This window comes from Poromitra crassiceps (genome assembly GCF_964638095.1).
Source record: "Poromitra crassiceps genome assembly, chromosome: 12".
Classification (NCBI taxonomy): domain Eukaryota; kingdom Metazoa; phylum Chordata; class Actinopteri; order Beryciformes; family Melamphaidae; genus Poromitra; species Poromitra crassiceps.
The window spans coordinates 14,339,791-14,362,271 of NC_139632.1; the positions used below are offsets into that span (position 1 = coordinate 14,339,791).

At 48.3% G+C, this 22,481-nt stretch overlaps 1 protein-coding gene across 6 annotated transcripts in view; it reads left to right on the forward strand.

The window, feature by feature from the left end:
* The window catches only part of elavl4 (ELAV like neuron-specific RNA binding protein 4), a gene marked incomplete at both ends in the record, with an annotated part of 117,034 nt that overhangs the window by 76,283 nt on the left and 18,270 nt on the right, over window positions 1–22,481 (forward strand). For all 6 annotated transcript variants that reach the window (XM_083647655.1, XM_083647656.1, XM_083647657.1 and 3 more), the window contains 2 exons: window positions 2,745–2,848; window positions 11,945–12,098. In XM_083647655.1, the coding sequence (XP_083503781.1) occupies window positions 2,745–2,848; window positions 11,945–12,098 (258 nt within the window). The remainder of the gene's footprint in view (window positions 1–2,744; window positions 2,849–11,944; window positions 12,099–22,481) is intronic.

The following is a 22,481-nucleotide window of genomic DNA, read 5'->3' on the forward strand; positions in this document are numbered from 1 at the left end:
CATCTCCCCACTCACCTGGGGACTGCTGCCAGCCAGCCAGCCCCGGCTCCCACCCCCTTTCCTCCAGCCCCGGAGGCCCTGAGCCATGCCAAAGTAGTGGGAGCGAAGATGAGAGTGGGGGTGGGCACATATGTCAATGCCAACCGGCATACACACACTGTGAAAGTGCACACACGCACGTACACACAAAATTACATAAACACCTCATTAACATATAGCAGCTGTTGAACACCACATCCATCAGGGTTGTAATGCAAGAAAATACATAATTATTACATCCGTCGTTAGACTGAAATCCATCACTGACTCACTTGCGAGCGCGCCCACACGGCACACACACACACGACACACACACACACACACAGATGTACACTCAGCCTATGGTGAGACTGCACTCTCCAGAACTCTTCACACAGTGGCAGTGTCCATGGCTGCCTGTTTAGCCGCCTGTTTGGCTGGCTGGATGACTCTGAGTGCTGAGTGTGTCGGTACCATTAAGCACCAGCCACTAGCCCATCTAGATTGCCCTGCATGAGTGCTCTTCGCCAGCACACTTCATTTCCAGCTAACCTTCTGGTAGCTGCGCTTGTCGAACCTCACATTTCTTGTTGAAGCTGAGGGAGAGGGGCGAGCGAGGTGATGGGAAAGTGGGAAGCAAGAGAGCGAGAGATGGTGAACGAGGGAGCAGCAGAACACTATTCACCTTATGTAGCCCCGCCCACTTGACCCATTGTGTCACGACTTTCCTGTTCAAAACGCCGGCTCTTTTACCTGCTCAAACTAGTCTGACTCACCTGGTCAAACCTGGTTTGAATCACATATGAGTCAGACTAGGTTTATGAGTAACAGGAAGTGTAAACACACTCGGAACTTCCGATTGTGTTTACACTTCCTGTTAGTCTCTCATGCCAGACTGTCTCTTCTACATAAGGTGAATAAGCAGCAGCCTATCAGCCATTGCACCCCTCCTAGAATTCTGGGCATCTTTATTTGTTGGAATATCTACTGGGTAATAAAGTACCACAGAGATGACATACAGTACATTATTATTGTAGGTCTGAAATAAGACCTACAAAAACAAATGATTCTTTTCAAGCATAAATGCAAAATCGCCATCGCCAGAAAATGCTTCAAATAGCATAGAAATGGTGTTAATTTGTGAAGATTATCTTGCTGAACGCAAAGGTCTCAGTTTCGTAATCTTTTGTTAACCACAGACCTTATCTCAGGCATCTAACAAAAATCACCCATACAAAAAGACCATTGACTTCCAAACGAGGGAACCAGGCGATGCCATCTTACCTGGTTTTCAGACTCATGCCTGCTGCACTCTGGAGGTTACGGGTTGTGAGGGCGATCGTGATTGATCTGCAACCTGCAGCTACATCACAGACTCCAACTCAACTCGTGGCCTCCTGCCACATCATCTCCACCTCTCGCCCATCTTCTCTTCAGTGTACTTTATCTAATAAAGCAGGCCATGAAAATCACCTCTAAAGAAATGAGAGTCATATTTAAATAGGGAAACTGTGCACCTGGTGTCAGCTGGGAGTCAAACAGAGGAGGAGGTGAAGGAAGAGAGGATGGTTAGTTATAAATAGCAGTGGTCTCTCCAGGATGGCAGGTCTTTAATTACCAATAGAGAGCGTCTGATAATCCACAGTTAATCCAGAGGAGAAGTGGGAGGAGAAAGAGAATCATCAGCTGTTTGATGTTAGGACTCCAAGTCCCTCCTGGCCCTTCCACTACTCGCTGCTGAGCTGTTCTGTGCTGTGATATCATAGCATAGCCCCGATGTATTTATTTGGTGAAACAGCCGTGCTCCATATTTTGTGATTCACTTTGTCTCACTAACCGCCCCGTCTGTTGCCATTAGGGTGAAGAAGCGCACGGCGCTCTCAGACGAGCTTGGGAGTCTTTGTGTTTGTGTGTTGTGGTTTCGCTGGATAGAGGCTGTTTGTTGTCAAACTAGCCGACTGAAGGCCCTGATGGCTGGAGGCGTCCGCTGAACGTCCTGCTGCACCAGTCGGGGGAAACACTGGGAGATGTCAGGCCTGCTTCACACTCAAAGGGAGTCTGCGATCTGAGACACTCGCTGAGCTGTTGGGGGAAATGGGGGGTGTTTTTTTGTTTTTTTGTTTTGTTGTTGTTTTTTGCACGACTGCAAAGACAGTAACACATGAATTGTGTTGTTTGTACTTCCCGTAGTAGATTATTTGCTGGGGTTTGACCAGGGTTTGACATAGGGCTGGGCAATATGGACCAAAAATCAGATCTCAATATTTTTAGGCTGAATGGTGAAACACAATGTTTTCTACAAAAGTAGTTCAGTTGTAAGCCAAAAAGCCACATGTGAGATGTCACAAGCACTTTGATTAAAACAAGACTGTGATCAAAAGTGAATAAGCTTACATTCCCAGATCACCAATGTTACGAGCAGTTAAGAGTAAGAAGTGCAAGGGTCAGAGCCATGGAGTTTTCCAGAGAAAAGAGAGAGTTTGCTGTTCAAGAAGATGTCTATATTAAATGGAATATCAGTTAAAGATATTTCCTTTTCTTCAATCAATTGATGACTTGAAGAATCGACTGTAGAGGCCAGGATTTTCCAGGGAACGACGTATGCTAAGAAGATGTCTCTATGGGTGGGCGTATCAGTTTACATGTTTTCCTTTCTGGCTGTCAGTGGGCAGAATTGAACGGAGTCTGTAACGTTGTGTTTTTCTTCTTTCTCTCTGGTATTTCAGGACAGAGTCTGGGCTACGGCTTTGTCAACTACATCGACCCAAAGGATGCAGAGAAAGCCATTAACACGTTAAATGGACTCAGACTTCAGACCAAAACAATCAAGGTAACCGACACACACATAAACACGTTAACTGCTGTAATGATTCAGTGGTTAATGGTTCAAATTAATTGATTTTCCCTACACCCTAATATTTGTATCCAAGGCCTCGTTTTTCCATGATCAAGCACAAATGTTTGTTGGGGCCAATTTGAATAATCGTTTATCAAATAATTGTGACACAGTTATGATGCTGTTACAAACGTATAGGCTTTCTTCTGCCTCAGAGCCCATGGTGCTGGTGACACTGCTAGTGAGTGAGCTGGAAGGCTCAATGTGATTAACATGCTTGGGCCTGAGAAATGAAAGAGCATCTAAATCAAAGAGACACATTTAAAAGGCTCATGGCTGTAGCTGTTATGCTAATTAGTTTCCAAATGTCAAAATGTAAAGGTGAAATTATATAGATATCTCTGAGTAAAAGAGGAACGACGTCATCACATTGTCCAAAATAATTAAGGACAAATGTGCGGGCTTGACAGTGGCTGTCACAGAAGTCAGCACTGCACTGCCCCTCTTTCCAAACATGTTTTAAATGAACATTGGAGGATGCAGCTGCTTCACCAAAAATTATATATATATATATATATAAAAGCTGTCTCCCCCCTTCCCCCCCCGTCCTCTCTGCACTCTCTGTCTGCCGATATGTTGTTGGTTTTAAGCCGGGCAGTAATCTGCTGCTCTGTGGTACTGTAATCCCTGGTTTCTCACCGCTGTCATCTGATCTACAGTAATCTGATATAATCTAATCTAATAGGATGGAATTAGCCTGTAGTTGTGAATGGGGGAAGCCTGCAGAGGATCCCTGCATGCAGCCCCTAGACAGAGTACTGAAAACACCATCCGGTTGTGTTCCCAGGCTCAACACAGCGTCCTGGCTTTGATCTGGCTTCTGAGAGAGAGGGAGGGATAGAGGAAGCTCGCCCGCACATTGCTACATATGCGTGCGTGTGTGTAGTGTATATACAGTAAATGTGTTTTTGCGTGGCTACGTGTGTGTGTGTGTGTGTGTGTGTGTGTGTGTGTGTGTGTGTGTCTGTTGGTAGCAGGTACCATTTAAAAAAATAATATGACCACCCCAATATTGACTTCTGACATGAAAGAGGACATTATCATCAAAGACATCTGCTCACAAAAAATATACAGATATTGAACCCCCGCCCACCCGCACAAATGTATAGCTTCACAGTTCACACACTAAGTCACTTAACTTGGAGACGTGATAGAGAATGGGCTTTTTCAGGCTTTTTCAAACTGAAAAAGGTTAAAGGTCATAGTTAAAGGTCATTACTCTATGTGAATTTCATGGGGTCTTTACTGAGGGTAGCACTCGATCTGAGTTCACAGATCCTCACTCTCACTGTCTCACCACACGACACAAGAGTTTGATCCTCACTCTCACCCTCTCACCACACGACACAAGAGGTTGATCCTCACTCTCGCCACACGACACAAGAGGTTGATCCTCACTCTCACCACACGACACGAGGTTGATCCTCACTCTCACCACACGACACAAGAGGTTGATCCTCACTCTCGCCACACGACACAAGAGGTTGATCCTCACTCTCACCACACGACACAAGAGGTTGATCCTCACTCTCACCACACGACACAAGAGGTTGATCCTCACTCTCGCCACACGACACAAGAGGTTGATCCTCACTCTCACCACACGACACAAGAGGTTGATCCTCACTCTCACCACACGACACAAGAGGTTGATCCTCACTCTCGCCACACGACACAAGAGGTTGATCCTCACTCTCGCCACACGACACAAGAGGTTGATCCTCACTCTCACCACACGACACAAGAGGTTGATCCTCACTCTCACCACACGACACAAGAGGTTGATCCTCACTCTCACCACACGACACAAGAGGTTGCCTCCAGTCGTCCCTGAGATAAAGAGAGGCTTTGTAATGACAAGTGACACCTCTACGTCTCTGTCTGGCGCCAGCGCTCTCTCACACTCCACTTCCCCGCCTCCTCCCTCACTCTCTCACACTCTACTCCCCCACCTCCTCCCTCACTCTCTCTCACTCCTCCTCCCTCACTCTCTCTCACTCCTCCTCCCTCACTCTCTCTCACTCCTCCTCCCTCACTCTCTCACACTCCTCCTCCCTCACTCTCTCACACTCCACCCCCGCCTCCTCCCTCACTCTCTCACACTCCTCCTCCCTCACTCTCTCACACTCCTCCTCCCTCACTCTCTCACACTCCTCCTCCCTCACTCTCTCACACTCCTCCTCCCTCACTCTCTCACACTCCACCCCCGCCTCCTCCCTCACTCTCTCACACTCCTCCTCCCTCACTCTCTCACACTCCACCCCCGCCTCCTCCCTCACTCTCTCACACTCCTCCTCCCTCACTCTCTCACACTCCACCCCCGCCTCCTCCCTCACTCTCTCACACTCCTCCTCCCTCACTCTCTCTCACTCCTCCTCCCTCACTCTCTCACACTCCTCCTCCCTCACTCTCTCACACTCCACCCCCGCCTCCTCCCTCACTCTCTCTCACTCCTCCTCCCTCACTCTCTCACACTCCTCCTCCCTCACTCTCTCACACTCCTCCTCCCTCACTCTCTCACACTCCTCCTCCCTCACTCTCTCACACTCCTCCTCCCTCACTCTCTCACACTCCTCCTCCCTCACTCTCTCACACTCCTCCTCCCTCACTCTCTCACACTCCTCCTCCCTCACTCTCTCACACTCCACCCCCGCCTCCTCCCTCACTCTCTCTCACTCCTCCTCCCTCACTCTCTCTCACTCCTCCTCCCTCACTCTCTCTCACTCCTCCTCCCTCACTCTCTCACACTCCACCCCCGCCTCCTGCCTCACTCTCTCGCGCTCCACAACAGCCTAAAAGAGCCTAAAGGTACAGCACTAAATTAAAAGGTGGCATGATAACTCTAAAATTAACTTTATATCGCACCTTCTCCGTTCTGTGTCATTGTAAACTTGTGAGGAAAGGCTTTGCAGGGATTCACACGCTCTCAGGCGGTGTGTCGTTCTGTAGTGTCTTTTAGCTCGTCTCCTTGCCGTGGTTTCCTCCGCCATGACACCTCTGAGTTTCTCTGCTCAGAGGTGTGAGGGGGAAGGAGCATGCCAAAGGTGAAGGGAGCTCACACACACGCGCACACACACACACACACACACACACACACACACACACACACACACACACACACACACACACACATAAACACGCATGTAGATGATGTACACACATATTCAGTGACACGCACACACACCGTAATCGCAGACACATTCATGCAGTGTGTGTGTGTGTGTGCTTGTGAACGCTTAAAGCGTCGCACTTTCACTTTCATAACTTTCCTACAGTCGCACACACACACACACACACACTGACACACACACACACACACACACACACACACACACACACACACACACACACACACACACACACACACACACACATTTCTGCTTCACACATGCACACCATTCACTTTCACTTGCACACAATACTGCTCACAGCTTGAGGAGGTGTTGATGGATTAGACATCTGGAGTTGGCTGACAAGGAGAGAAAATGAGGGAGAGAGATTTAAGCAGGCAGGAAGGAAGGAGAGAAGCTGAAGGAAAAGAGCGAGGCAGAGAAGAGAGACTTGTAGAGAGGGAGAGAGAGAGAGAGAGAGAGAGAGAGGCATGGGGAAAGCCAGCTGCCGCCGATCCCGTTCCCCCCGTCGTGGTGGAGTTCAGCAGGATTTCCATGCTGTTGCTCGGGGACATGTCTGCATATCCACCATATTTGCCTGACTTTAAGCGTATTGGACGGCTTATGTCTCCACATGTCAGAGGTAATGAATTACTGCAAGGGAAAGCCGCTCCAGTCAGCAGCAGTAGTAAATGGGATTTACGCAACTTCAGCGGAGCAAAGTCAGGTCTTCGCAAGTCGACATGGGGGACGACGTTTGACAACCGACACGAGAAGGGTTCACTGGTGGAGAGCTACTGTACTGCAGGGCGCCGCACAGGAGAACGACTTAGTGCTAGCCCGTTTGCCCCGCAGACAGCGTTCACAGAAATATCAGGGAGAAATGTGTGAGTGACTGAAATCAAGACAGCAGTGTGTGTGTGTGTGTGTGTGTGTGTGTGTGTGTGTGTGTGTGTGTGTGTGTGTGTGTGTGTGTGTGTGTGTGTGTGTGTGTGTGTGTGTGTGTGTGTGTGCGTGCGTGCGTGCGTGCGTGTGTCTGTGTGTGTGTGTGTGTGTGTGTGTCAAGTCAAGTCAAGTCAAGTTTATTTATATAGCCCTAATTCACAAGCATGTCTCAGAGGGCTTCACAGAAAGTATGTCTAGCTAATTCTAGCTGACACAACAGTAGCAAGAATATACAGAATAAAGATAACATTTGAACAATTGATAATATAGAAAATATAGAAATGAAGAGAGAGCAGAGGAGAGAGCAGGAGAAGGGAGAAGAGCAGGGGGAATGTGAGAGAGTGATGGGGTGGGGAGGGAATGGGAGATGTTGGAGGGTATAGGAGGTGGGGAAGGAGCAAGAGGAGAGAGCAGGAGAGGGGAAGGGGGGGGGAAAGGGGGGGAGGGGGGGTGTGGGGAAGAAGAGAGCAGGGGGAGGGAGGAGGTGGGGAGAGAATGGGAAATGTGGGGGAGGAGAGAGCGTAAGGAAGAGTATGAGAGTATAGAGGAGTATGGGAGACTATATGGAGAGAACAGGGAAGGGAGGGCTAACTGTCTAACTGACTGTGTCTAACTGTGTCTAACTGACACAACATTAACAATTTACAATAGTAATAATAACATATCGAGCAAATATATGATAGAGAAATATAGACACACATCTTGCAAACGGACATATGTCAATTTCTAAGCAACCAAACTAAGCCTAATTTAATTGGCTGCAAGCCTTTAGTAGTGAGTCCTTTTGCCAAATAAACACATGTTCACATGTGCCTTGCTTTAGGGAAGAATGGGTGCCATGCTTTAAATAGTGGCGAAATACTAAGAGCATGGGTGCCATGCTTTAAATAGTGGCGAAATATTGGAGGGGATAGAGTGGGTGCCATGCTTTGGAGTAGAATGTGTACTATGCTTTAGTGGTAGTGGGGGAAGGGGGGAAGAGGAAGAAACACCGGGAAGAGGAGAAAGCAGGAGAGTGGAGGAGGGAGGGAGAGCGTGGGGATGTGGGGGAGGAGGTGGGGAGAAAATGGGAAATGTGGAGGAGGAGAGAACAGAGGAGGGGAGATGAGGGTGCAGGGGAGGGAGAGCCAGGGTAGAGGTAGGGTCTAGGGTTGGGGGAGGGGAGGGAGTAGGATACGGGCCCAGATTAGGGCCCGTGTGTGTGTGTGTGTGTGTGTGTGTGTGTGTGCGTGTGCGTGTGCGTGTGCGTGTGCGTGTGCGTGTGCGAGTGTGTGTGTGTGTGTGTGTGTGTGTGTGTGCGTGCCTGTGTGTTTCTCTATATGTGGATATGAAGAGGAGGAGCAGCGTGTGACACTGAGTGAAATTGTGTGGGTGAGAGATAACAAGAGGCCGTCTTTTTATTCCCTCTGTGAGAATGCTGTCCAAGGAACTGAAGACAGTATTGCAAGAGTGTGAGGCATTGTGTGTATGTGTGTGTGTATGTGTGTATGTGTGTATGTATGTGTGTATGTGTTTGTGTGGTTGAAAAATACCCAAGTGACCCAAAATGCAGACTTTAGAGCTGTCCGTGGTGCTGAAGTTGCAGACAAACAGAAGGCCAGCTGGGAGTACCCACAGTACTGTAAGCATTTACGTGTTTTAAATGATACAGTAGCAAAGGATTTGCTCCTAATACTAATCTTTGAACAATACTGGACAGGGGTGGATTCTCTGCAATGCAACGTTGTTTTTTTTCAGTTTTTAAATATACTTATGCTTAATAGCACTAAACTGAACAGTGAAATCCACTCTACAGGGTTGGGAAGGCTAAATGGTGCATGGTGAAAGGCTTAAGGGCTTTTACAGCTAGCTGCTAATGTCTTAATGAAAATGTTCTTTGAAAAAGGTAAAGCCTGTTCAATAGAAGGCAGCAAACACGCTTTAGATTTTGTCATCCATTTTTTCTTAGGTTTTTATTAGTTTAAAATGTGAACTCAGAATAGCACCCAAAAATCAATAGCTTCATTCCCCCCCTCAGAAAATGATAATAGCGTTAAGCCTGCGCCTGGCCTCCCTGAGCTGTATAAATAAAACACCTGTGATTTCCACCCCAGGGAACAACGTTTCCTCGTATCTGTCTTCCCCTGCAAACGACCCAAGTGTTACCTCCCCAATGCCCTAACCAACTCAATATGTTCCCCATGATGATAATACCTTAAGCCCAGGTGTACCAAGACAATAAACTCCAAACAGAATCTGGGCATACATCCTCCCATGCTATAAACTGGCCAGGTCCTGCTCGTAAAAGAGATCTTTGATCTCAAGTGACTACCTGGTCAAATAAAGGTTAAATAAAAATAAATAAACGTCACAGGAATTTAAAGGCCTCTGTGGTAATGTGTAGGAAAGTGCTGGGGCTGATGTCTTCATGCGTGTCCCCTCTCCCCAGGTGTCATATGATGTCTTCATACGTGTCCCCTCTCCCCAGGTGTCATATGATGTCTTCATACGTGTCCCCTCTCCCCAGGTGTCATATGATTTCTTCATACGTGTCCCCTCTCCCCAGGTGTCATATGATGTCTTCATACGTGTCCCCTCTCCCCAGGTGTCATATGATGTCTTCATGCGTGTCCCCTGTCCCCAGGTGTCATATGATGTCTTCATGCGTGTCCCCTCTCCCCAGGTGTCATATGATGTCTTCATACGTGTCCCCTCTCCCCAGGTGTCATATGATTTCTTCATGCGTGTCCCCTCTCCCCAGTTGTCATATGATGTCTTCATGCGTGTCCCCTCTCCCCAGTTGTCATATGATGTCTTCATGCGTGTCCCCTCTCCCCAGGTGTCATATGATTTCTTCATGCGTGTCCCCTCTCCCCAGTTGTCATATGATTTCTTCATACGTGTCCCCTCTCCCCAGGTGTCATATGATTTCTTCATGCGTGTCCCCTCTCCCCAGGTGTCATATGATGTCTTCATACGTGTCCCCTCTCCCCAGGGGTCATATGATGTCTTCATGCGTGTCCCCTCTCCCCAGGTGTCATATGATTTCTTCATGCGTGTCCCCTCTCCCCAGTTGTCATATGATGTCTTCATGCGTGTCCCCTCTCTCCAGGTGTCATATGATGTCTTCATGCGTGTCCCCTCTCCCCAGGTGTCATATGATGTCTTCATGCGTGTCCCCTCTCCCCAGGTGTCATATGATTTCTTCATGCGTGTCCCCTCTCCCCAGTTGTCATATGATGTCTTCATGCGTGTCCCCTCTCCCCAGGTGTCATATGATGTCTTCATGCGTGTCCCCTCTCCCCAGGTGTCATATGATGTCTTCATACGTGTCCCCTCTCCCCAGGTGTCATATGATGTCTTCATACGTGTCCCCTCTCCTCAGGTGTCATATGATTTCTTCATACGTGTCCCCTCTCCCCAGGTGTCATATGATGTCTTCATGCGTGTCCCCTCTCCCCAGTTGTCATATGATTTCTTCATGCGTGTCCCCTCTCCCCAGGTGTCATATGATTTCTTCATGCGTGTCCCCTCTCCCCAGGTGTCATATGATGTCTTCATACGTGTCCCCTCTCCCCAGTTGTCATATGATTTCTTCATACGTGTCCCCTCTCCCCAGGTGTCATATGATGTCTTCATGCGTGTCCCCTCTCCCCAGGTGTCATATGATGTCTTCATGCGTGTCCCCTCTTCTCCCAGGTGTCATATGATTTCTTCATGCGTGTCCCCTCTCCCCAGGTGTCATATGATGTCTTCATACGTGTCCCCTCTCCTCAGGTGTCATATGATTTCTTCATACGTGTCCCCTCTCCCCAGGTGTCATATGATGTCTTCATGCGTGTCCCCTCTCCCCAGGTGTCATATGATGTCTTCATGCGTGTCCCCTCTCCTCAGGTGTCATATGATTTCTTCATACGTGTCCCCTCTCCCCAGGTGTCATATGATGTCTTCATGCGTGTCCCCTCTCCCCAGGTGTCAAATGATTTCTTCATGCGTGTCCCCTCTCCCCAGGTGTCATATGATTTCTTCATGCGTGTCCCCTCTCCCCAGGTGTCATATGATTTCTTCATACGTGTCCCCTCTCCCCAGGTGTCATATGATGTCTTCATGCGTGTCCCCTCTCCCCAGGTGTCATATGATTTCTTCATGCGTGTCCCCTCTCCCCAGGTGTCATATGATTTCTTCATGCGTGTCCCCTCTCCCCAGGTGTCATATGATGTCTTCATACGTGTCCCCTCTCCCCAGGTGTCATATGATGTCTTCATACGTGTCCCCTCTCCCCAGGTGTCATATGATTTCTTCATGCGTGTCCCCTCTCCCCAGGTGTCATATGTTTTCTTCATGCGTGTCCCCTCTCCCCAGGTCTCCCCAGGTGTCATATGATTTTTTCATACGTGTCCCCTCTCCCCAGTTGTCATATGATTTCTTCATACGTGTCCCCTCTCCCCAGGTGTCATATGATGTCTTCATGCGTGTCCCCTCTCCCCAGGTGTCATATGATGTCTTCATGCGTGTCCCCTCTCCCCAGGTGTCATATGATGTCTTCATGCGTGTCCCCTCTCCCCAGGTGTCATATGATTTCTTCATACGTGTCCCCTCTCCCCAGGTGTCATATGATTTCATCATACGTGTCCCCTCTCCCCAGGTGTCATATGATGTCTTCATACGTGTCCCCTCTCCCCAGGTGTCATATGATGTCTTCATACGTGTCCCCTCTCCCCAGGTGTCATATGATGTCTTCATACGTGTCCCCTCTCCCCAGGTGTCATATGATGTCTTCATACGTGTCCCCTCTCCCCAGGTGTCAGATGATGTCTTCATGCGTGTCCCCTCTCCCCAGGTGTCATATGTTTTCTTCATACGTGTCCCCTCTCCCCAGGTGTCATATGTTTTCTTCATGCGTGTCCCCTCTCCCCAGGTGTCATATGATGTCTTCATGCGTGTCCCCTCTCCCCAGGTGTCATATAATGTCTTCATGCGTGTCCCCTCTCCCCAGGTGTCGTATGCGCGGCCCAGCTCAGCCTCCATCCGCGACGCCAACCTGTATGTGAGCGGCCTGCCTAAGACCATGACCCAGAAGGAGCTGGAGCAGCTCTTCTCCCAGTACGGACGCATCATCACCTCCCGCATCCTCGTCGACCAGGTCACAGGTATCCATGGGGCAGCGCCTCCTCTATCCTTACACAGACTGACACACAGCGCCATCTACAGGACAGTTTTGCAAGCAGAATGTGACAGGGACTGGTGTTTTGGGTAACAACAAGTAGGCCAATGTCTTTTGTCTCTTTTTTTTCTTCTCTTTTTTACCGATTATGAAAGTGCAAATTGTAAGCTTTCAAGTGATGTGTCACACATTGAGATCTGAAAATTGTTGAAGAAGATGAATGTTCGTACTCCTAAAAGCAACATTCAGAGCAAATCGCCCTGAAAGTCGGTGAACAAGCTTAGTTTGCCCTGAACAAGCTTAGTTTGTTCACAAATGATAAGTATTTAGTCTTCCTAAAACGGTTTGTTATATTGAGTGTGTTCTTCAACATCTAAACTTGTGTAATGTGAGAAAAAAAGTAAAAGAAAATCAATTAAAAAAAAATCGTGATTTGTGAGATTTCATGGTTGCCTACTTGTTACTCCTTTCACCAGACCGTGTCACACAGATTGATTATTCACAAATTGTGTATTCACCCAAAGTATTCCCTGTTTAATGTTCAAGTACGTTTACAGTATGTAGCTCTCCTTTAGGAGTGTCTATGTGGTCTTGTGTGTGCGTGCGTGCGTGCGTGCGTGTGTGTGTGAGGTGTGTGTGTGTGTGTGTGTCTGCGCGTGTGCGTGTGTGTGTGTGTGTGTGTGTGTGTGTGTGTATCTGTGAGGGTGTGATGTAAGCCCCCCACACATGATCCGCGGTAAAACAGCTGTGCGCCCGCTGTGCCGTTGTTTTCTATGTGGAGAGCGGTGCCTCCCGACTAAGCGGCAGCGCTACCCTTGGCGTCGCGCATCGCTCGAATTTGCCACCGTGCGCTGCGCTCAAAGTTCAAATTGTTTAACCTTTGACCTGCTTACCGCTGACCTTTTCTCCGCTCTACCTCGCGGTTAGAGAAGAGCTGGCTTATCGTGTGAAGGCAGCTTTATGCTCGATGACACATCCTCCTGCATCCCAAACACAGAAATGACTCGCTTCAGCCCGTGTTGTTGCAGCAGAGCCCCTCCAGCGTGTCACTTAGATCCATTTCAGGGCCTGTGTGGGTGCCTACGGGCGGCGAGCGACCTGCGCCACTGTTTTGTGCCGTGTGCACTGATGAAGCAGAAAGGGCGTCCACACTCATTTGCCTAAGCAGAATAAATCTAATCTAATCAGTGCTGCCAGTGAAGTGCACACCTGCCTCTACACACTGAGCCGAGGAGCAGCAGAGAGGGTGAGGAGAGAGAGAGACCTGCCTCTACACACTGAGCCGAGGAGCAGCAGAGAGGGTGAGGAGAGAGAGAGACCTGCCTCTACACACTGAGCCGAGGAGCAGCAGAGAGGGTGAGGAGAGAGAGAGACCTGCCTCTACACACTGAGCCGAGGAGCAGCAGAGAGGGTGAGGAGAGAGAGAGGCCGTACAGTAGGAGCGGAGGGAAGCAAAACAAGACGATAGGAGAAAAGGGAGACAGGAGAGAGAGAGAGCTGAAGATGAGGAGGCAGAGGAGAGGATGAGGAAAATGAAGAACGGAGGGCGGTGGTGATGAACAGAAAATGATAGGAGAGGGGAATTGAGGGGAGAGTTGTCGAACCGGGGAAGAGTGGTCTCTCGTGTGGAGCCAGTCTATCTCTTCCACAAGCTTCGAATGCTCCAGAGACAGTCTGTACGTCAGACCGTTTGAACAGAGGAAGTTGCCATCTTCCAAAAAACAAAAAGCACTTTAGACCAGAAGGAAGGAAGTTTGATGGTATTCGACCAATCACAACACAAATATAGACGAAATAACAGTGAAAATATCTTGTCCAATTTCCACTTCTGCTCAGCAGTTAAGATTCGACTAGTTTGTTTTCCAGTCTGAGCTATGAAGCGACTGCACAGGGGACACGGAAGTGAGGAAATGACTGTAAATGAATTGTAATTTTTTTTTTTGTTGCTAAAATACAGACGGGTAGGCGGGGTCAATTGCGGGAGCCAACGCGTCCGTCTTGAGAGACTGGGGAAGAGCAGTTGAAGGGGGAGGTGGAGAGTCTGGGGGAAGAGCAGTTGAAGGGGGAGGTGGAGAGACTGGGGGAAGAGCAGCTGAAGGGGGAGGTGGAGAGACGGGGAAGAGCAGTTGAAGGGGGAGGTGGAGAGTCTGGGGGAAGAGCAGTTGAAGGGGGAGATGGAGAGACTGGGGGAAGAGCAGTTGAAGGGGGAGGTGGAGAGACTGGGGGAAGAGCAGCTGAAGGGGGAGGTGGAGAGACTGGGGGAAGAGCAGTTGAAGGGGGAGGTGGAGAGACTGGGGGAAGAGCAGCTGAAGGGGGAGGTGGAGAGACTGGGGGAAGAGCAGTTGAAGGGGGAGGTGGAGAGACTGGGGGAAGAGCAGTTGAAGGGGGAGGTGGAGAGACTGGGGGAAGAGCAGCTGAAGGGGGAGGTGGAGAGACTGGGGGAAGAGCAGCTGAAGGGGGAGGTGGAGAGACTGGGGGAAGAGCAGCTGAAGGGGGAGGTGGAGAGACTGGGGGAAGAGCAGTTGAAGGGGGAGGTGGAGAGACTGGGGGAAGAGCAGCTGAAGGGGGAGGTGGAGAGACTGGGGGAAGAGCAGCTGAAGGGGGAGGTTGAAAAAAGAGACGATAGGATGGACTTGACCCTCCTCAGCGCAGATCTAGATGAAGTGGAGTGAAGTGGGCACGTCTCCTGTCTATTTATCTGCTTTAACTAACAGACCTGTCGTACCACCACACTACCCGAGCCCCCTGGGGACTCTCGACACGGTAACAAACCGCAAGGCCGCAGAAAACACATCTGTCCACAGCACCGCCTCGTGCACATCTCTCATGTTTCGCTTCCCAACACAGGCCACGCATGGGCCATGAATAAAACAGCTCTCGACACAGGCAGCGATGGTCACGGGACGGAGAGGTTCTGATGCCTTCACCACAGCTTGGGGTTAAAAGAGGCTCAATAATTCATTGCGCTACCATACTGTGCTTTGCACGCAGTCGGTTTTACAGAGGAGCGCTCTCACGAGTATGTCCAGGTAAAACTATGCACTGGTTGGACTGGTACACCACACCAGTAGTGGTTCATTTCACCGGTGGGAGCAATGGTGGGTGCGGGACACCACAGTGTTGCAAAACCCTTCCCTGAAATCTATGAGGAAGAAAGACGGGCTAAGGGAATGAAATCGGGAAGTGGGGGGGGGGGCAATTTTATGAATTAATCAGATTAGGATATTGACCAAAATGTATTTGATGTAGTAGAGCTTTATTGACCGCATGGAGTTAGATGCTAGAATCTTAGAAATCACATTAAAACAAAATGTAATGAGAGGAAAGCATGTTTTGTGCATCCATATAATATTGTCACACGTGGATGGAAATGAGTTGTGTATGGGCTGCTTTTTTTTTTTTTTTTATACTTTTATTTTTACATCATTTTTGCAAAATCATGTAACAGGAGGTCAGGAGAGGTCACAACATACACAGCATATCTCTTTGTACAATATAGTTTGGCAAAAAAAGAAAAAAAGTAAATGTAAAACGGGGTAATAGCAGGAGTCATTTCACATAACAGGCATGTCCAACATCTGGCCCAGAGGCCGGCAGGGCGTCCCCGACAACCCTTGTCTCAGAACAGTCCACAGACAAGCTCCAGGCAGAAACAGTGGAGAAGGGGCTGATGTTCCACATCGTCCGTTCTGTCCCCCACTCAAGGAGGTCCAGACATCTCCGCTCTATGAGTTAGGAAAACTGTCCATTTGTACCAGAGTGATTCCCCTTTTTCTTTTTGTAACCTCAGACTAAAAGTTAGTTGCTCCATTCTGTGCAGTTGTTCTACAATGTTTATAAACATATCCACCGGGGGGCGGTGCTTCTGAAGCCAGCATTTCGTGATGGCCTTCTTGCTAGCTGCCAGAAATATCTTCAGGAGATATAGATAATTTCTTTCGGTATCCTCTGAAACTAGTCCGAGGTATAAAGTGGGAAAAGAAAAGCAAACATCGTAGCCCAACGTGTCAGAGATTATCCTTGACACCTCCTTCCAGAATAACCCAATATCCGGACAAGACCAAAATATGTGGGCATGGTCCACCATTATTGCCCCACATTATGGGCTGCTTTCTAAATGAATGAATGAATCTCCCACACCTTACACATCCCACTTTACTACATCAGCCAATCCAAAGACACCTTACAGATCCCAGTGTACTACAGCAGCCAATCCAAAGACGTAATATGGCCACGTGGTTCAGTGTACCCACAGCAAAATGTAGCAACAAGACTATGAGAGAACCTCACTCTACGGTGACTAGCGTTTCCTCACAGTAACCGGGAAACGTACACATATCCCAGATTTACCTTGGGAAATCTGTACATTCATTTACTGGTAAATGCACTTACCATTTTCCCAGATTTATACAGTAGTAACATTTGCACTGTAACAGATAAACTGTGGACAGACGAAGGGAGGCTGAAAAAGAAAGAAAGCTATCCACTTTATTTTTGAATGCCCCACTGTAAAAAATAATTGTGGGAACAAGGTCCGGTTTAACGTGACTTATTGTTGCAGCTTGCCATTTCCTTTGTTATACTCGGCTGCAGACCCGAATTATAAACCGGAAACTGGAGTCCGTTATACAAGTTATAAATATAGTCACGTTATAAACAACTAACCAACGCTGGGGGTCCGTATGGAAACAGTGTTACTCGAAATGGTTAAAAGTTAAATCAATTTGGTCATTCAGTGGCGTTTTACTGCCATGTAAAGTAACTATTACGCTAGCCGCTAGCATTAGCCACAGTAGCCGACTACCCACAATGCATTACGTTATCCCAGCACCCGAACGACACGGCTGTAGAGCAGAATGGCTCTGCTGTAAATTCCTCATAGACGTTTTATTTGTCAAGTTAAAACAGTGTAAAAATTACACCGGAAGCGGAAGAAGCACCCATCAGGCATCATGGCAGCTAGAAATAAGGTGGATAGAATCCATTCTACCTTTCTCTCTACCATCACCACAGACAGACACTGTAGTGTTTCCTCTGCTGTAATGTGTAGAAGTAGAAGGCGGGTATACAGGCATCACTGAGAAGGCAGGTGACCTAACCATTCCTATGTGCATCAGTGCAAACAAGGTATATGAGTAACTTACAGTCTTTTATACTTAAAGTAACAGGTGGGTATGCATGCACCATATAGGCCTACCTCCTGATACCCTGGACCACACTAATGCTGCAGTGACTATTCATACATGCACACACACACACACACACACACACACACACACACACACACACACACACACACACACACACACACGCACACACACACACACGCACGCACACACACACACACACACTCTTTCCTCTTCGTTCTTGGACACGCATACATATTCCTCACTGTGTGATTCATGCACATACAGAGAGAGAGTGAGAGAGAGAGAGAGAGAGAGAGAGAGAGAGAGAGAGATAGGTCTAGCAAGGCTTCCCTGGAGGCTTTGGGATCAGCCAGAGAAATGTTAATGACTAATTAGATGTTAGAGTTGCTGCTGATTAAGAAACATGGTGGATTTGAGCAGGACCCTGAGAGCAGGACGCTGGCATCACCAACTCGTCTTTCTCCTCGCTCGCTCTCTGTCTCTCTCTCTCTTACTGTACAGACATATGCACACAAGACACACACACCCACCCACACTCCACCCACACTATCTGTCATTAAGAGAAATTGGCAGCAAATTAAAACTACAGAGAGAGAGGGAGAGAGAGAGAGAGAGAGAGAGAGGGAGAGAGAGAGAGGGAGAGAGAGAGAGAGAGAGATAGAGAGACTGTTGTTATTGTCTACATAAATTGAATAAGTAGTTGAGGAGAGTCGTCGTACACAAACATGCATAGAGATAGAGTGATACATAGAATCAGAATCATTTTTATTGCCACAATATGCAAGATTATATAGAAGCTATTTGCCTTAGTGCCGGTATGCAGCGTAGCGGTCATGTCAATATTCAGAGATTTTTAAAAAATCGAAACAATATCACAACGTAGAGATATCTACACGGCAAAAAAAAGTTGTTGAAATAGAGGATGCTCTTTGGAGACCACTGACAGATGGGCTGATGTTGAACTTCTGTTGTACTAAAATGGGAACACGATGTCCGTTTCCAAAATGACCTCCTCATCAACAGGATGCACCCTGCAGTCACTCTGCTGCTCACAAAGACAAGAAGGAACTTTCAACAATCAAAGTTAGCGGCATTCACAGTCAGCGGCAGCCGAGACAAAATCCTCTAAAGCTGCCAAATTGCCCCAGAGAGTCAGAGAGCGAACACAACATCGACTTGACAAGGATATCTCGCCATCTCTTCGCCTATCCCCCTTCCTCTCTCTATCGATTCCTTCTGAATGGATAAGCATATTTTGCCTCTTTATCAGTGCAAAGAGCGCAAAGCCGCATGCCTCCTCCTGCCTGTCTGCCTAACCTTCAGGGACGGCAGCCAGGCCGTGATGTTCTGCTCTGACAGTTGGTTTAGGCCAGCGTCAATGTGAGGCAGCAGATATAATACCAGAGACAGCCTTAGATCAATAGTTAGCTATTCCTAGTGCCTCAGCCAAGACCTGGATGTGAACAGCAGTCAATACTTGCCTGATCAATGGCTGCAAATACAATCGATCGGCAGGCTTGGCTTTTACAAACCCTTCCTCTTATGTGAAACTCACTTGCTATTTAATGTTCCTCAGGTTTGACTGTGAGAAGGCAGCGGTGGGTGATGCTCACACACACTAGGGTTTTTTCCACAGAATAGTCGACTATCCAAACCACTAGTGGGCACTGTGCATCGTTGTAGACTAATCGTTCATCTGTGGGTTTTCCTCATGGTGCAGTAATAAAGCTTTTCAGATGGCCGCCTCACGACCGAAGGTGGACACACAGCTTTGGTTGGTGTTGAACACCGATCATTTTAACGATCATTTTCAATGTTACGCTTATGTTAAATAAACAGAGATATTTTTCTGAGAAGGAGAGCCACCTGCAGCTATACTTCCTGCTATACTGCAGTCAAACAGTATCCCCAGCTCAGACAAGCTTGCTGGGATTTTGTGCGATCAGATCACGGCTCATTTGTAAACAGTCTCTCAGAGCCAATCAAAGGACTCTGGTATTTCATTCACGTAGGCTGGTCCCGCCCTTTTATCGGTTGTATTTGAGAACTTTTTCTTATTCACACACACAGGCACACACACACACACACACACACACACACACACACACACACACACACACACACACACACACACACACACACACACACACACACACACACACACACACACACACACACACACACACACACACACACACACATACGGCCTTTCACACGGGTGCATGGTGTTCTTGTGTATTTCAACAGCACAGTATTTCCCCGTAGGAATTCCCCCCGCTCCGTAACAGTTGGTATGTTCTCTCCTCTCCTGACTTGAATAATGGATGTTCCCATTCAGACTGACACCGCACTGAATCCCTGCTCTCCTCCTGTCCGCCAGAGTGCAGAGCGGTCAAGGTAATACGAGAGGAGAGGTGCCCCCTCTAGGTGGGATGGCTGCAGCCTTGACTTGTGCCCTCCTCTCTCTCTCTCTCTCTCTCTCTCTCCCCCCCCCCCCCCCCCCCCCCCCCGTTAGTTTTTCTACAATCTTTCCAGCACGTACTTTCTGTTTCTGTGGTCTGTGGTGTGGGACACACATGCACAGCACACAGAGACACACATCGATACATGCATGCGTGGCACACACACACGCGTGGCACACACACACACGCGCGTTGCACACACACACACACACACACACACACGCGTTGCACACACACACACACACACACACACACACACACACACACACACACACACAAGCGCGCATGGCACACACACCAGACAGATGGTTGAAGCTCTGCATTGACAGAGGCTAAAGCATAGGGCACCTCCACTCTTCAAAGCCTCTTCTCTTCTTCTCTCCTCTTGCTGCTTTTTCAAACACCATCTGTAGCCAGGCACACTAATGTTCCTGCCTTGTGTCTCTCTCTGATGCAGAGGCAGCAGGAGCAGGGTGCTCTTCCCCTGCCTGCCATATTCTAACAGAAAGAAAATGGAACTGCAGATTGCGTGAAAGCATTCTGAGGATTTTGGCTGCGTGTAGGGCTGGACGATATGATATATTAGGATGAATCAACGATTATTTATGTTATACGCTTTTTCCCCCCGTCTTTTTTTCTTCTCCTGCTCGGGTTTACTTGTTGGCTCTGTGTTTTCGCTTGTGTCATCCATGCCGACAGCTTCGCTATGAGTGAACACACGGACTAATGTTTGTTGGTCCGGGGCACTATCCCCCCCCCCCCCCCCCCCCCCCACTGCATTTGCGCCAAGTCCTGCCCTACTCTTCCTCTGATTGGCTCACCCTGATATTTCACAACTAACCATAACCAATCATCCCTCCTCATGCCTACACCTAATCAGTCATCACTCCTCATGCCTAAACCTAAGGGCGGGACTTCGCAGATGCAGTGGCAGTGGCACGTGACTGGAAAGTATTAACCAAATTATTTGACAAGAGCAAGACTAAATATCGGTTTCAATATATTTTCGGTTAATTGCCCAGCCCTAGGTACGTGCTTTTGCCTGCTTGCTTAGATACAGTACATGCCAGGAAGTGTGTGTATGTGTTTCATCAGCCGGCGTAGCAGCCCGGTTTCTCCCCTCTCTCCTGGTCTCTCGGAGGACCAGTGGTTTGGTTTCTCTCTGCCAGTCAGTCAGTGTTTGGGGAAATGAGAGTGGGCTTTTTGAGAAGGAGAAGGTTTTGTTTGGCGCAGGAGCAGCAAGAACAGCCCTGCTTCCTTTCATCCTCCTCCTTTTTCCTGTCACCTCCTCCTCACCTTCTCCTCTATCGCCTTCTCTCCTCTTGTCCTTTACCACCACCCCCCCCCACACACACACACACACACACACACACACACACACACACACACACACCACGCTCCCTACATCCCTCAAACTCCCCCTCCATTTCCCCTTCCCAGGATTGAGGTAGCGTGTTATTAGCAAGGCAGCCAATGCGCCTGTTGGTGTGTGTTAGAGAGCGATAAGCGCAGGTAGAGAGAGTTACATAAGACTCTGTTGATTACTGTGGAGGAGAGGGAGAGCGGAAAGGAGTGAGAAGAAGAGAGAGAGAGAGAGAGAGAGACTGACTGCTGCTGTACCTTAGTAAGTCCATTGTGCACTAATGTTGCCTGTGTGGCTGGCTGCTGATAAGTAGTCGAGGCTTCTGGCTGGTTGAAAGGACAATCATTAGGTTGGGCTCCCTCGCCTGGCAGCTCGCCTCCCTGAGAAAAAACCAAACCCTTCTCAAGGTTTGCTACGCTAATAATACAGCATGACAAAGTGCTAATAAGTAAACACCTGCATAATCAAACACGTTGACTTTGGTGTCGGTTCAGGGAGCAGCTTTTTCATTAAGAATCAGAATCACTTTTATTGCCACAGCAGATACTATAATCAGATTACATACTGTACGAGAAATTTGACTTGGTGTCAGTATGCAGCAGCATAGCGGTCACATCAATATAATAGTCAGAAGACAAAAAAGATAAGACAAAATCACAAGAAAATCAAAAGTGCAGTCCATTATATGCAATATACACACGACACACGACCTGAGTGATACATAGGAATTTACAGTGCAAAAGGTGCATGATGAAGTTAAAGTAAATGAAGTAAGAGAAGCAGAGAAGCAGCAATAATGTAACAAATACAGTCCAGCTGCTACTACTTTAAACTGAGGTATGATCCGGGGAAGGGGGGGGGGGGGCTTTGGGGTACATACAGTCCTTCGTAGTGGGGGCTTTCGACTCAAGCCTTGTTGATGAGGCGGATGGCAGTTGGGAAGAAGCTGTTCTAGTGACGAGAGGTTTTGGTCTTGACAGACCTCAGTCATCTGCCGGGGTGGAGCATTTCAAACAGTTTTTTTTGTGTGTGTCTGGGGTGGGAGGGGTCGGCCATGATTTTACGAGACCACTTCAGCGTCCTGAAGGGATGGCAGGTTGCATCCGATCACCTTGTCAGTACAGCGGATGATACGCAGCAGTCTGCAGTTTGAGGAATTTTGTCAGCAAGCAGTTATTCTCTTAGATAATTGTCTGGATAATGATCACAAGCTAGGAGTGCACTCGGAGAGCACAGACCCCCGCCAAGGCCCACTATTTGCTATTATTGTGTTTGTCTGATCCGGATCCACTCCAAAACAAATAAACGCCACAGAATACATAACCTCCTTGGCAGAGGTAATTAACACTAAACAGACATGGCCTAGAGTACAGGAGATAAAGAGACTAACACCT